This window comes from Cyanistes caeruleus, chromosome 7 (assembly GCF_971803275.1).
Source record: "Cyanistes caeruleus chromosome 7, bCyaCae1.hap1.1, whole genome shotgun sequence".
In the NCBI taxonomy this organism is placed as follows: domain Eukaryota; kingdom Metazoa; phylum Chordata; class Aves; order Passeriformes; family Paridae; genus Cyanistes; species Cyanistes caeruleus.
In genome coordinates, this window is record NC_141707.1 from 18,895,204 (window position 1) to 18,911,191 (window position 15,988).

General features: G+C 37.2%; 1 protein-coding gene across 6 annotated transcripts in view; it reads right to left on the reverse strand.

Moving 5' to 3' along the window:
• Positions 1 to 6,161: 6,161 nt before the first annotated feature.
• OSBPL6 (oxysterol binding protein like 6) overlaps positions 6,162 to 15,988 on the reverse strand; it is an 87,304-nt gene continuing 77,477 nt past the window's right edge. For all 6 annotated transcript variants that reach the window (XM_086896676.1, XM_086896675.1, XM_086896678.1 and 3 more), the window contains 10 exons: positions 15,425 to 15,512; positions 14,974 to 15,227; positions 12,504 to 12,641; positions 12,114 to 12,177; positions 11,465 to 11,543; positions 10,077 to 10,221; positions 9,036 to 9,180; positions 7,912 to 8,038; positions 7,249 to 7,371; positions 6,162 to 6,316 (listed from right to left, as the gene is read on the reverse strand). In XM_086896676.1, coding sequence (XP_086752802.1) covers positions 6,208 to 6,316; positions 7,249 to 7,371; positions 7,912 to 8,038; positions 9,036 to 9,180; positions 10,077 to 10,221; positions 11,465 to 11,543; positions 12,114 to 12,177; positions 12,504 to 12,641; positions 14,974 to 15,227; positions 15,425 to 15,512 — 1,272 coding nt within the window. In that variant the 3' untranslated portion in view covers positions 6,162 to 6,207. The remainder of the gene's footprint in view (positions 6,317 to 7,248; positions 7,372 to 7,911; positions 8,039 to 9,035; positions 9,181 to 10,076; positions 10,222 to 11,464; positions 11,544 to 12,113; positions 12,178 to 12,503; positions 12,642 to 14,973; positions 15,228 to 15,424; positions 15,513 to 15,988) is intronic.

Genomic DNA, 15,988 nt, shown 5'->3' on the forward strand with positions numbered 1-15,988 from the left:
TGGCACCAGGAGCAAGTAGCTCAGTGAAGAACAGTTCTGGCTGAATATTTGCCACAGTGTTCTGCTCTTGTAGAGCACATGATTTTGATTCTCAGAGAATCTACCCACTTCTGAGTTTCTGAAGGAATTTCCTCACCTCTTCCCATTTTGCATGCCTAATGTTCTGGGTGAGCAACATTATCCATCAGCATAAGATATCCTCTTTCATTAATGCAGACCACTAAAAGTAACAGTCAATATGAAAATACATTTTAGTGTTTCACAGGAGATGTCTGAATCATTGCTCCAGGAGTACCAATAAGTAGCTTTACCATACTTCAATGAATTATTCATAGATCTGAAAGAACATATTACACACTGCTGATTATATTCAGACTATGTAACTCTCTTTCTTGTCCACGTTACCAAGACATCTTCAGCCAAATGCTGGCTACAATCATTTTTTATTTATAAAAGGAGTAAAAACTTCCCTTCACCTTCAGCATTAATTCTGAGCAAATGTCTCCAATCCTCTCCTTTTTCATGCTCTCATGGATCAGTAGAAAAAAAAAGTGGTATTATGATAACCAGCCTGAAATGAATTCAGGAGCTCTGCTGACATTTTAATTCCTACAAGTTAGAAAACTTTCTGTTTCGTTAACATCTCACATCAACAGAGCTTCTGTGACTAGTTTTCCCATTCTGCATTGTTGTCTCTCCCTTGCCTTTCTTTTCTGAGGTTTGACAAAGATTGCAAGGAAAGTTAAAAAAAAAAAAATTAAAAAGAAATAGAGATGATGAGTTTATAGTGCCACAAAATTTGACAAAGGAGTAGGCTGGTATATAAAACACAAGTACATCAATATTACTTTTTAAACTTGCAAGAAACTGTATAAAAATCCTTTTATAAAGATACTTCTCAGTTTAATGGAAATAACATATAGTTTATACTAAAGCCAATGAATAAAAGTTTTATGTACCCTAGTTTAAGAGTAAATAATATATCTGATTTTGTAAGTACATTCCTTACACTATATAATATAAAAATAAGATAAATTGCTGTAAATGTGCAATTTCTCTGACCTTACTCAGATTTGCAGCATTTTCCTGGGTGCCAGTCACTGTTGTAATGAAGCTTATGGAGATACTCTCACCAGGAATAATCATTTATTAACACAGTCTAAATTCTTCCATGTAAAAAAAAAATAAAAAAGAAGAAAAAAAACCCCCAAGACCCCTTTCTTCATGAAAATACTGAGTGGTATCCATATTGTCATAAATGTAACCAGGAATGGTGAAGTAGAAAATTATACTACTTTTTATATTAAATATACCTCAAAATTATCAATATACGAACTGAAGAGTAAATTCAAATTTTACAGTTTACAGTTTTGGTGACTGTTACTCAATGACAGACAGAAAAAAAAAAGGTAGTGTTTTTCAGCCCCAGTAGCTGCCAAGGTAAGTGGTTATGACATAGCAAATGTCCTTAGCTTTCTCATGGGTCTGTTTATAACATAAAGTTACCAGTGAGGCCATTCCAGTGTTTCTGATACACTTTTTTAATATTAATCTTATTCCCCCAGGTGGGCAAAACTCTCTAGCTTAACCCCTCCTAACATTTTAGCATATGAATACAGATACACTTTCAGATGGATTTAATCTGAAAAACTCTCCTTTGCTTTAATTATACAGCTCCATTATTACTAATGGCATCTAAAAATGTTCATTCCTCAGATTTCAACTGCAGCAAACACATGTAAAATAGCTACTGTTTATTGTTGCACCAGACAATGTCTAAATTCCTGTAAAACAAGGAGAGCACACCTACCTTCCCTATACTAACAGGCCTTTACTAGTGAGAGCAAGTTTTGCAAAACAGAGAATGGATATATTCAGCCCTCTCGGTTATTGTGCAATTGCAAATTAACCTCTCCTCCCCACCAGGGCATTTCTAAAAATTTTGATTTTTTCAAGGAGAAGCTCAGTGTAAGACTGCAACTGTGCTGAGCTCCAGTGGTGAGAGGTGAGAAAATCCCATTCCCTGTGTGGGGAACAGAGGACACGGTCCAGATGCAAGGTGCTCACAGGTGCCCATGGGGGCAGGACCAGCGCTGGCTCCTCGTTTGCCTTAAGGTTTGTGTAGTTTGTTTCCAAAAAGCACTGGCAGTGCTCAGTAGGGAATTAAGGATAGTATCTTTCAACACTGTGCCATGTTTCCATACTGCAGTACTTGACATATGCCTGGCATGTGTTACTCACATAAAACCCACAGGTGCCACACAGGCTTATTCAGAGGCAGAAGTTCAAAAGGAGAAAAAAGAAGGGTAACATTATTTGTATGATGAAGAGTACTGTAGTGGGAATTGCACTTTTAAAGCCAAATGCAAAGAAGAAACTTACATCTGTCTAAAATTAGAATGGGTGCCTAGATGACTTTTTAATCACGGTGATACTTCATGAAAATCAACTCAAATTGTCATTTCCTGTGAGATAAAAATTTCTAATATGCCAAAACTCTGCCATCTCAATAATACTAATCTAAAATAAGAATGAAGCTATTTAAATCTTTTAAGACATTGCATTTGATGAAAATAGCTACTATTACCTTATCATATCCGAAGTGCCAGAAGAAGGAAGAAATTAAGGTACACTTTAAAAATATTAATAGAAAGTACAGCTCATTATTGTGGAACTAAAGCATAAGTATTGTATATTTTTATACAGAAATAAGTGTTTTGAGAAAACACAGGGGAAAAGCATATGTCTTTGAACCAAAAGAACTTCTTAAAAGTTTTACATGTCAAATGATTTACACTAATTTTCAACACTTACCAAGAATATAGCAATTAAATTTACTGAGTTGGATAGTATTTTTCATGCCTTCCAAAAGGAAATACTGCCTGGATGAATGGAGTGAGTTAGGCTAAAAACTGCTTGAATCCCAGGCTTGAAGGGCACTCAGTGATCAGTGGTTTGTGCCCTGCTGGCAGCCAGCAATGAGGACAGCCCTGCAGGGGTCAGTTGTGTGGCCATGTCAATCAACATCTCACCAGTGACCTGCTCAGGGACATAAGACTACATGATAACTAGTTCAGAGATGACATCAAATTAGGAGGATGAGATGGCATGCCAAATGGCAAAGCTTCAAGCAGAAGGACACTGCTCAGCTTGAGGACTGGGCCAGGAAACACTTCACAAGGTTCAATAGGAGTGAAAAAGTCTGCTCCTGGAGCGCAAAAATCCCACGTGCTGTGAAGAGATGTCTGAGCAGCAGCCCTGCCAAAAACCAGCAGGCATTTGCAAAAGGTGCCAGGCTGCAAAACAGCCAGTGGGTGCATTCTCTTTGCAGCATGGGATACTCAGCTCTGCACTACATGGGCATCCATCCTCTCTCACTTAATGAAACGTCACAGGTTGACTAAAAATCATAATTTGGATGGAAGCCCTGTACCTATCCACTTTAGAAACAGCACAAAATACTCCATGATGTCTGCCAATGTTAGGGAAAAAATGCAATAACAGATCTCGCACAGAATACAGAAAATTCTGCATTACAAGAAACTGCTTAATGGTACATCTGCTTGAACTTTTTAATTTCTGATACAGAATGCAAATATCTTGTGTTGCATCATTTTGTGTCTTTTTACTTACTAATTAACTAATTTAACATCCACTTGGCTTAGAAAATGCCTTCAATAGAAAGATTTAGCATATCACAGATTTTCTAGATTTTAAAAATGTTAGCGTTATTTTTCTTTAAAGGAGTGTCAAATAAGCAACTGTAAAAAACAATTCAGTGATAGCATTTTTAGTGCCCACCAAGTTTCAGTTTGCATTGCAAATAATGGCATTCACAGAGCTCTGCCAGAATGCTGTATTTAAATTAAGACCTAAATTCATTCTAAAGACCTTCCTTCTGTATTTAAATTAAAGATTTGAGGACATGCAAATGTGCTTGCAGTCATAGACACATAATACTTCCTAATATCACAGTGAACTGCACACAAAGACTGGAGCAAAAGATGGGCAAATATTTAATAGTTTGCTTTAAGGAAAACTACATAGAATAATTAATTGCTGTTTTACACGCAATGTGCCAATTTGATTCCTAGTGCAATATTATTTAAGCAAGTAGGATGACCTTAACCAATATTATTCAAAAAACCAACTTTGATATATTTTCATTTTCTTATAATAAAAATTGCAGAGCTACAATAAGAATAAAACAGACTAGGTTCAGCTAGGAAAGAGAAAGATAACATTCTTTGAATGACTTAAAATTTTCTTTGGAAGAAATCCCATTAATCTACACAGGGACTTTTATACCAAATTTCTATACAAAATTCATGAGCATTCACAATTCATGAAGAGTCTACTTAATATTTTTTGTAGGTTTCCATAGTTCTTTCTGATAACAGAACTGTGTGAAGAAATTGGAACTGATTAGCAGCTAGTTGGCCTGCTAGTTACTTTGCTATACAATCAACAGGGAGAATTAAATTAATATTAAATAACCAAAGCAATCTCAGTTGTATAGGAACCTGACTGAAAAAAGAAGCAGGCAGAGAGGTGGGGATGTGTAGTAATGCACTGACAACTATTCAAGTAGCTATGCTGGCAGATCACATACCTATCTATCTAGTAATTTTATTTTTGGTCTCAGGACTGGAATCAATCTTAAATAGAAAAATTGTATGTTATGTATGGGCAGAAAGGAATACAGAGTCTGTGCATGAAATCTAACCTGTCATCACTGGTGGGATATATAACACATGCACAAATGGAAGACTAGATCATACCACATGGAACGTAGCTTTTATCTAATAAATTCCTGGTTTTTTTTCACTAAGGTCTGCCCTCCTACTGTTTAATGTTTCAGAGATTTTCAAATAGAAAGTGCCAAGTCTTCTCCCACTTATATTAACTGAGGCTTAGCAACACATAAGAAACTTTGTTTTTAATCAAAAAATATAGAACCACTTTATGAAAAAATGTAAAGTGTATTTTGCACAGAAGCTGTTTTGGCAGCACAAGCAGAAGTTGTTAGCTATAACACGTGGGGGCCTCTGCCATACTCTCAAACATAAATTTAGATAACAAAAGTGGATGGGGGAAAAACAGAGCCAGGAAAATAAACATTGTGTGTGGCAGAAAACAGTTACATGTACAGTACTATCCAGCTTCTGGAGAGAAGCCAGAGACTTTCACATGAAATCTTTCTGTGCTTTTAACACTGTTGCAAAGCTTCAGGGATTTCTAATTGTATAAACAGCTATGGGAAAATGAGATTCACTGAGAGGTCTATGTCCAGCCAGTACTAAATGTGATGACTGCATCTTAGCATCAGTCATTTAGAATATGAACTATCTGACTAGCAACTCATATGCATTTACCAAAATTGAAATTCAACCAGCCAGCAGTTTTTTTTCAGTCTGATTATACAGTCAGCATCCCAAAGCTACAGCATGTACAGTAGATCTCATTCCTTTGAAATACAGTCAGATGTTTGGTTATCTTTTGACTTCAAATAATGCAGGTCTTCCAGTATTTATATTGTGATAAAATTCTAGAGCTTTAAAAATCTGCTCTTCACACAAGCCTAAGCATAGATATTTTAAAATTACTTAATGTACATCTTCATATTTTGTTAAGGCATGAACAATGGCATATGAATGGGAACAGCTTCCGGAAAAGCATATCTTTTTGACAAAGGCCAGTCCAAGCACATCACACCAAAGGACTAACCTGTGAAGCCAGAAATGACAGTGTTGTGACCCAAGAGTCTTTAACAAAAATAGTTGGAACAAAATGGATTTTTTCTCTTTTTCTTTTTTTTTTTTTTTTTTAAATTTAAATTGTATTACTCTTAATGTCTGTTTAAAGCACCGGTTTCAGTTTTGCGCTTACCACCTCTTCCGAGCGACTTTGGATAACTCATCTGCTTCTTTATTTATCAGCTTTCAGTGTATGAAACTTTAAAAAGTTTCTGTTTCCTTTTTTTTTTTTTTTTTTAGTTTTGATGGCTGCTGCAAAATTAGAAAGATCCAGAAGTGGTCAGGGGCCTGGTCTAATGCACTTCCAAAAGTCCATTATAAAGATGAATATAAATGTGTATGATATGGTTTTTCTGTAGACCCACAAACCACGCTTAGCTATAGGAAACATATTGTGCATAGTTATTTTTTTTCTTCAGAGTGATATGTTTACTAGGTCTACATTCTCAGTTTACCAGAGTACGGGAATGTCTACTTTACTAAAACCAGGATCCTTTCGCAGTTCCCAGTAGGTTTCATTGGTAACCCAGGCTTCTCTTTGATTAGCGTCAATAACTTTTCTGTAGAAAGAGAAGGGGAAAAAAAAGAGAGAGATAAAGAGATGAAAAAAGTTTTGAACATAGATATTGTTCTTATGTAATATAAAATAAAATTCCTCTCTTCTTTGATCTAATCCAATATTAAATCAAATTTCATATTTCTAAGAGACACAAGAACAGCCAGGAATTTAAAAAAACAAAAATCAACCTCTATCTATATCAAAAGCAGAAAACAGCTGAGACTGAAAATCTGTTGTTTGATCTGTGCAAGCAGGTCTTAAGAGCCACATAAAACCCCTTTGTCCACTACAGATTCTGATTATGTGAAGGGGATTATCCAATAGATACAGCTTGCAGAATATAAGCCTTTAACAATTTAAATTTTTTGTTCTTCTCTGCATTTCGCCTACATTATGCCACAACAGCATCAAGCATGTTCAGTCCTTCCACTTTTAATTCCCAATGTTAGACATGAGGCTACTTGGCATGACTAGTCCTTGTTTCAGAAGAATGCTTAATTAAAAAACAGCCAACAAAACAACACCTTTATTGAAAAATCAATTCATTTTAAGTGTAAACATATACATTTATATATACATGTAATATATATATATGTATGATGTTACTGTTCAGGTCACACGGTACTACTTGTCTATGCAATGGATTTTAAAAAGACCCTAGTTAAATTTTAGATCCTAATATTATACTTCTAATTCCACTGCAGTAGGAAGGCTTGTACAGCTGAGGCCCATTATGAGAAAACAATCATTTAATTATGAAGCTTAACTGCGTAAAAATAGCTTTCAAGAAGAAGGTATCAGATATCTTATTATCTTAAAATTGCAGCTTTCTACACCTGCATGATTATCAATCTGTGTTGGTGGTAATTCTTGTAGCACTTCATCCAGTTACATGATAGAAAACAGACTTAGTACTCAAATGAATAGACTCACTTAAAAAATTTGGGTACGTATTCAATGCCATTTTCTTCCATGTACCGCCTCCGAGCTCTCTGGAGTTCCTCTATTCTTTGTTTCTCAGATGCTGCTGCTTCTATATTTCCTTCCTCCAGAAGCCTGTAGGAATAACAGCAGGCCCTATAGCAATCACACAGTGTCTAGTCCAAGGCATTTTCCAGCACTAATCATCACAAAAGACAAGCAGAAGCCAAGTGTGCTGTTGGTGCTGTACTTTCAGATCCAGCCTGAGATGCGACTCCCCAGCTACGTGTACCTGACCTACAGCCTAAGGCACAAGCTTTGTTCAGCAGCTTCAGCAGATCACAAACACTGAAGGACTATGAACTGAGAATTTGGAGGGAATTAGTGCTGCTTCCACACCACAGCAGAAGTGGACAGCATTTCAGAGCCTGTTTTTCAGTTTGTCATGAGGAATCTGCCCCGAGGTTGCACTATAGCTCTACAGCATCAACAAGAAGCTTTCTAATTTCCCTCAGCTGGGTTAAGCAGAAATTTGAGTACAATACGATCTTCTCTACTAGCAGAATCCTCCACATCTTAATTCAGAGAGCAGTGAAGATACAGACAAAATTCAAGACTCAGCAGAATTCAGCCTTGAGCCCACCAAATATTAAATATATAAATAAGCATTCTTGCCTTTGATCTGGCCTGAATCGTGCATCTGTTGCAGGAAGAAGATCTTTCAGTAAAGGATCTAATTCATTGAGCTCAATAGCAAACCTTGTGAAGCCATAATAACGCTCATAATTGGTTGGCATGGAGCCTGAATACATAAGACAAAGAAAAAAGCTTTATAAGCTATTACTCTAAATATGCAAGAGATGCCTTTATTTATAAACCTTTAACAGAAAAATAATTAATATATTTTACTCTTATAATTAAAAAGCGTCAAAAGCTATTCTCTAGGTGAAACAAAATTCACTAAATATTAACATCAACTGCTTGTCCTGCAGAGATTGTAACTGCATGTTAATAGATTCAAAACTTTCATGATCTTCCCTTCCATTTGAAATAAAAACTAATGTTCTCAAGATTTTAAAGTTAAAAACAGTTTCCTGTAGCTCAGAAAGTGGGCTTATCAAATGTCTGTCTAAATGATCTTTAGAGTTCATTTTGGAACTTAGCAGACACTCACAGACTGATTCACCACTACAGGGAGTCAGAACAGAGATCACAGAGAGCAGGGTGCAAAGTAGGGTTTGAAACACCATAAATACAAAGTAGGATTCAGAATTCTAAGAAAAAATAATTCCTGGATAATGCATGCATGAAAGATACAGGTGCAAAGGATGACTAATTCAGCTCGGGCCTCTAAGCAAGCAGGAAGTTGAAATCAGATCCTGAAAGTCCAAGGTGTTCACCATCTCTGAAGACCAATCCTTTAGGCTAATAAAACATTAAGACAACAAACTCAATAAACCCCATTTGGGTTTTTTTAATCCAAAAAAAGTTATCCTGCTCTCTGTAAGAAGGCACACAGGCCAACCCAGATGCTGAATTTTTTTCTTAATTTTATTCTTCTGTTGACCCCAAGGTCCCAGCACATCAGCCCAGGAGTCAGATTGAGATGTAAAAGATTATGCCCTGTAAGAACATTTCCATTTACCATTATTATAAACTCATGTAAATTGTCGTTTGTCTAGACAGGGATTTTAATTTCTCTAGTATTATTTTGTGTATTTAAAATGAAGGTTAAACCAGTTTCACAAAGTTTAGGCTAACCCTACAGCACTTTCCAGAGTTTTTTACATGGTTCTTACCTGGCCTCCATATGCATTTGGCTGAAGGTGCAACCCCACAGTAGAGGCCTTCATGCCACTTTCCAAAAAGGCGGTGAACCACCTTCCCTTCTTGATCTATCACAACACCCTGGACCTCATTTACATTTGAATTCCAGTAGTTCACCTGCAAGTTTAAGCAAGAATTACTAGCTCACACTGCTTTTCCAGCAATCCATTGTACCAATACACATAATGAATGTATCTTGACGTGTGGTGCTGACTGAATTCTGTGTTGGAACATCTTACCTGGAATGGTGAATATCAAAACTGGAAAATCTTATGGTCCCAACACAAACTGATTTAGTATAGGAGAAGCACTGCATAATTTGCCATGTGGTTTTGACATAAAAGTATTTAAATTACCTGCACATCTGGGAACTACACTGTCACTCATTAACCCAAATCCCACACAATCAATCAAAACACAAATTTGAGATTTACGTTAATACCCCATTGCTAACACTGCAGTGGTATCGATGTCTTTTGTTGCAATGTGAAGACAAATTTATTTTTAGGGAAAATACTTGATAGTAACATAGCTATACAGACTTCTATTTTTATATATGGTCCTTGCCTGGATATTAAAATACTATGAACCAAAGCAGCAATATGTAATGTAAAGAGATAAAATATTGACTGACAAATTCTAGTAGGAAAAAAAGTAAAATGGCATGGAAGTGTACAGCAATTTGTGTTTTCATTGTGGTAATGTAAAAAAAAAAAACATTTCATTTTTAATCGAAAACCAGCAACAGTACAGCACACGGCATGCAGCAAGGGAACACACTAATATGAAATGTTCAGTGGAGTAGAATCATACTAATTGACATTTCATTTCACTAATTGACATTTTCATTCACTAATTCTCATTTGACAATTTACATTTTATGAATACTGATAAAAGAAATGAAAGATAAAATGTGGAATGCGGACTTCAGGAACAGTGAAGACACAGCTTGAAGTACCCTTAAATTACGCAGCTATATGAATAAAAGATATATATTAGCATCCATATGTTACCTTGACAAAAGTGAGTTTACAAATACAAATACTGCTTTTTGTGTTTCTGATAGTTATCTCTCCGTAGTGCTCTATCCACCTCCTTCCACTAAGAATATTATGTATGCAAGTAGTGACTTTGTTCCAGACATAGTAATCTCCATACCTAAGAACAGATTAAGAAGTGGTTGTTAACATCTATTTATCATGATCATTACTGACAAAAAAGGTAAAACATTGCTCCTTTATTGTAAAAACAAACCATATTTCCCAAAAACACCTGCACAGACGACAATGTCCTGTATCTTGGGTACATTACTAACCCTTAGAGAAGCTCACCTAAGCTCCAGTGCACAGAACTACAGAAAGGTGCTATAAACACATTATGAACCACTGAAGCCCTGCATGGCCTATTCACTGTCCTCAGAGGATGAAGTGCTTTATCACAATTCCTATTGGGGCAGGACAGTGACCCACAGGTCAGCATAAGGCTGAATTGAGACTATAAGCAGAAAATGTAATTAGATCACAAATAGAACAAAAAGAACGTGAAAAGGAGATCAAGGAATAGAAGAAGGACGCCAGAGGCACACTGGCACATCATCCCTTTCCCTTTGTAACAACTATCCAGTCAGAGCATCTCTAACATCAAACGAGAATAAAACCAGAGAATTATACTGTGCAAAGCACATTCTCTGTCAGAGTTTAGGGGAAGGCATGAAGACATGAAACAGAGCAGCTCCAGAAGGCATTTACTTCAATTTCATGAGATGGATAAAGAGGTGAAGTGATGCTGTTAGAGGCAGAAAGAAAGGCTGGATGCAATGCACAGGAGCAAGAACACCACTGCAAAACCAGAAGACACGTTAAAGTATCCACTCCTTGCATATTCTTAGGATTTATAAGCTGCAATTAGTCTCACTGGTGGTGAAGCCACTGCTTCTCACACTGCCAACATCTTCATACAAAGTATGAAAAATATACTTTGGTTTATCCACATTTTGAAAAAAAAGACCTTTCATGGTCTGGTTGTTCTGAGGGAGCCCTCAGCAGCATTGAGAGCCTTAGGACAGCACCAGCTGCTGGCAGTCCTGCACTGCAGTCTTGTTCTGAACAGCTCATCACTACTGTGCATATAAAACATGGGTTCTCTCTCCCTAAACATTTCCATCCCACTCTCTCCATCCCTTTCTAGAGTGTACATTTTTCCTCCAAAACCAAAAATGGATCTTCAGGCACAGAAATGTTCCAGTAGCCCCACCTGAACACTAAGGAGAGATTGGAGCTGGGCACCAACTCTCACCAGTAAAATCCACGTGATGTCTGCTTTACCCCAACCCCTTCACAAGGCAGCACAGACTAGAGTGCACCAAAGACTGAAAACAAGAGGAGAGAGGACAGTAGCTTACTTTGGAAGAGTCACATTCAAGGTTCCAACAGGCAGAATTTCCATTGATTTCCCCCAGAATTTGTTTTTCCACCTGATATCTGAATATAATAGTGAAATACTTAAAAAACTGAAATGACCAAGGTCTCCCCCCTTGCACTGATCTGTGTGGCACCAGACCATCTGTGCTAGACTACCCAGTTCAAAACAGGGCGGTAGATAGTATGAAAAAAATACTAGGAAATTACATTAGGTCAAAAAAACTAAATGTAAGTTTAATTAAGGATCATGTCTGTGCTCCATGATTGTCAAATGTCTTGTGCACACATTTAATACAAATTAAAGGCATACACCAGTAGGTACAAGGAAAGAAAGAGTAATTTTTTCAACTGGAAAAAGAACTGCTTGTGTTTGTAAGAAATAGGAATTTTATTGGTCAAATAAAAAGATTTTAAATGGAAGAGTATAAACAGGCTGCAAGTGACAAGGGAAGATTAAGGAACTCTTAATGAGAATTTGAGTAGAATAAATCAGATCATCAGTCTCTAATATGTCACTTCAAAATCAGAAGTATAGAAATTCTGAGTAAGTTCCAAATGCAAAGCTCAGCTTTTACAAAGCTTTTACTTGACAATAAAAAAGAAGTTATGCTTTTGAATTAAAAAGTGTACCTTGCCAAAACACAAAGTTTTTCGATTCACAGTGACAGGCTGAAATGGGAGGATGGTGGCTAACCTGAAAAACAGTTTGGTTGAGTTAAAAACATCTAATTTTCATTCCTAATACAGTATAATTGTTCTTGCAATATAAAAATACTAAATAGCCCATGTTGCTATGAAAACAGATACAGCTTAAGTGGTAGTACTTAAAACAGCTCCTTGTGATTACTGTAGAAATGAATTCCTTCTAGCATTTAATGAAGTCCACCCATATTAACAAGATTAATTTACTTCTAAGAAACAAAACATTCTAAATAGGAAGAAAAAATGGTACTATTCTATAAAATAAAGAACAAAAAATAGAAATCTAAATAGGAGTGTCTATCTAGAAACAAGCTTTACCTGCTCTGAGAAAAATCGAAATCCTTTGTCTTCTCTAATACATTCATAGGTTTCACCAAGCACTGGGTTAAATGGCTTGCTTCCTGCTCTAAAGTACGTAGAGGAATAGCCTGATGCTGCAAAGGCAGCTATGAGAACCTGTAAAAATACAGACCAGAACATGAGAATAGGCAGACATTCTTGTGTATGTGCCACCACTGTGTGGTACCACACAACTCACCCTGCTCAGGGTGACAACTGGATTAATGAAGCATGCCTGAGGGTGAAACCATGCATCCCAGACAGAACCAGTATAAACTTTATTTCTTCTCTTGATATAATTTCTTTTTCCTCACAGCCTCATTCAGTCTTTCAACAGTCTATTAAAATGACAATCTGCACATAACACAGTTTTTCTGCCTTTGACCAGGCTTATCATTAGTAACTAGGTAATTTAGTGACCTAAAACAGACCCACCTGTAGTCCTTCTTCCTGTGAATAAATATTATGTAATAACTTCTAATTATATCTCATAATCACATACCACTTGCAGATGGGAACTATTTTATTTAGTGCCAAACATAAATAGGTCTCACTTAGCATGTCCTTAATGCAGAGTTATCTCCAAATCTTCCATACATGTGCACCCTGAACAGCACCCTTGTCTACATGTACAACCACAATTCAATAACCCCTAAGCCAGGCCTGACTGGAAGCAGTAAGTTAAGTGACATGCTATGGTTATTTAGCTAACAAGTACTATTTATAGAGTGTAAAAAAAAAACCAAAACACATCAGCCAGTCAGAAGTCCAAACAAAACTTCAGAAAAACAATATAGGGATAAAAATGAGTCAGCTACTGGCAATGTGCTACCAGAGGGGCAAATCTTAACCAGGTTCCCCTCTCCTCCTGCTAGTGAAGACACAGCTCTCATGTGAGCTTTTATGTGCTTTATTTTCTTCCCACTGTGTAATGGGTACTCCATTCTTTATTCCCTTTGTATTATTCAGAAATGCAGCATCAACGAAATTAACACTGCTTTCACAGGCTTTTCTTCAGCAGTAAAAACTTTAATTCTTCTAAAACTGTTTCCAGATTAATTTCAACTTCCTTTTCAAGTTAACTATAAAACACAGCAGAGAAACAAAGGTGTTTACTATCCTTGTGATATAGAGAGTAATGTGAAAAAAACCAAAAAGGTGGGGTTTCCACTACTTTTTGGATGCTTATTGAAGATAGAAAAGTCCTGATCTTTCTGAGAAAAGTGAACAAGCAGTGACATATTGACAACATTGCTGCCACAAGCCTTGGGTATTCAGCTCTTTTCCAAGTAGTCCTATATGCCTCAGCTCAGGTGTGCAGTTTGCATTTTTAGGGGTGCTGTTTAAAAGCTTGGCTTGTATTCCCAAGTACTGCAGTAGACATCTGTAGCAGAGAAGGGGATTGAATCCACATTTCTGAGGAAGCTTTCAGTTGCACCATGGCTCTTCTTTCCTGAATTCTCCCTACTATTTCAATACTGACCTTCCAAACTTTTCAACGAAGATGGCAATCAGTCTGCTTTACTCATTAAAATTCTGCCCACTCCTTACAGAATCTCCCTCCTCTTGTGAGGGACAGAATCACAGAATACTCTAAGTTGGAGGGGACCCACTATGATCCTCTCCCGAGTCTTATAAGAAAACAGAATGTGATGATGGATAATTCAACCCCCTTTCTCAAGACAGGTACAACTTCTTCAGTGTTTAGGACTCCTCGCTTTCCTGCAAGCCTTGTGAACACGGCGGTTCAGGGACTTGAGTGTGCGACTGTGTAACAGCCAAAGGCAGCCTCTCTCCTCCTAGTTATCCACAGTGCTGCCAGCCCATACCAGGGAACAGCAGATACGTTCAGCAACAACACTGCCAAGGTTCCCTTACAGCCTTTCCCTGCATCCTCTGAGGAAAAGCAGACACAACAGATTAAAGCACCCTGAGAGCTGAGCACAGGCTACTGGCTGTCAGTTAAAAAACCAAAACAGACTTACAGGGGAGCTGAAGTCAGGCTGCCCAGGCAAACTTTGTTCTGGTGTTTTGAAACCTGTGTCTTAGAAATTGCCTGGGAGGATATCTTATTCACACCTACACTGATCAAAAGGCAGCCACAGACTTGATTAACTCTTGAAGGTTGCTGGATTTGATCAGTGAAAGCCAGGAAAGGATGCTGCAGAATTAGAATTTGCCCATGCCTACAATGATATACAGTCACAGAGCGTGAGATCAATCTTAAATAAATGAGTTACAACTGCAGGACTTGGTCTGAGGTCAAGAAAAACCCTGCAGCCTTGTTCAGATCAAGCCTACCACCTGTAACTGTTCACACCACTTTTCTGACCCAGCAGGGAGCTCTGTTGTCTGTGACCAGGAGGAGAAAGAGAGGAGCCTGCACAGACCCCACTCAACAGCTCCCTTTTTAACACAGACAGAAGCAGTGCTACACTGAATGCATTACCATACGTTCATAAGGATCATCTGTTTCAGCAGCCTTGTCCAAGAGTTCACTGTATTCCAGCTCTTCACAAAGATGTTGCAAGGTATTCAGAGGTTCATTTAGCTCAACTGGCATGGATACTTTGGAAAGGTCTTTACCAATGTTATTTCTCAAAATATTCCAGAGATTGATGTTACTGGTGTCAGGGCTGGGAGCTGGGAGACAAGTCCTGCGTCCATTTCTGAATGCGCCGCCTGTTAGCTCACCATTAAGAACTGGGAAGGGAAAAAAAAATTGTCATAAGAAAGCATCAGACTAAGAAAAACAGAGCTCTCCATTCAACCAAATCACTGCAAGAACAAGCAAGCCCAACTTCACTGTTTTCAGCTGAGTTGGTCTTGTATTGACATGCAGTAATTCTGGTACATGAACATAACCAACGTAATTTCCCAAAGCTTGAAACACAGTATACTTTGCCGAGAAATGTTGTCTGCAACACTGGTGTTGTCCTCAGATATATTGTCACTCACATCACTGATATAAGATTCATCATCAGAAGCCTAAAACATAAATAAAATATCCATTAACTCGAATACATATAAAATATACTGACAAAGCAGACAAAAATAGCTAACTGAAACACAAATATTAAAAAAAATAATCAGCATCCTATTAGAACTATTAGCTAAATCAACTGGATGCTTCAATCAGTCCATAGTGCCAGTGCACTAAAAGTGTCAAAACAAATGCTACGTTGTCCTCACGTTTCTGAATTCCTTATTATCCAAATACAGACGTGAAATCTGCAAAAGGTGGCTTCAAGTGAGATCAGGGATGAACAAAAAATTGATAACATAATGCGCTAGGAATGGGAGGTGAGAAGAGATAGTCAGATTTGTGCTTTTTATAAAGAAGCAAACAATAAAACATGACTTACATTTCAGCAAACTAATTATGTAAACATCAATTTATCATTTTGCAAAACAAGAATCTCATCAGCATAAAGACTATTTTTAAGAATTGTTTTACACAACTG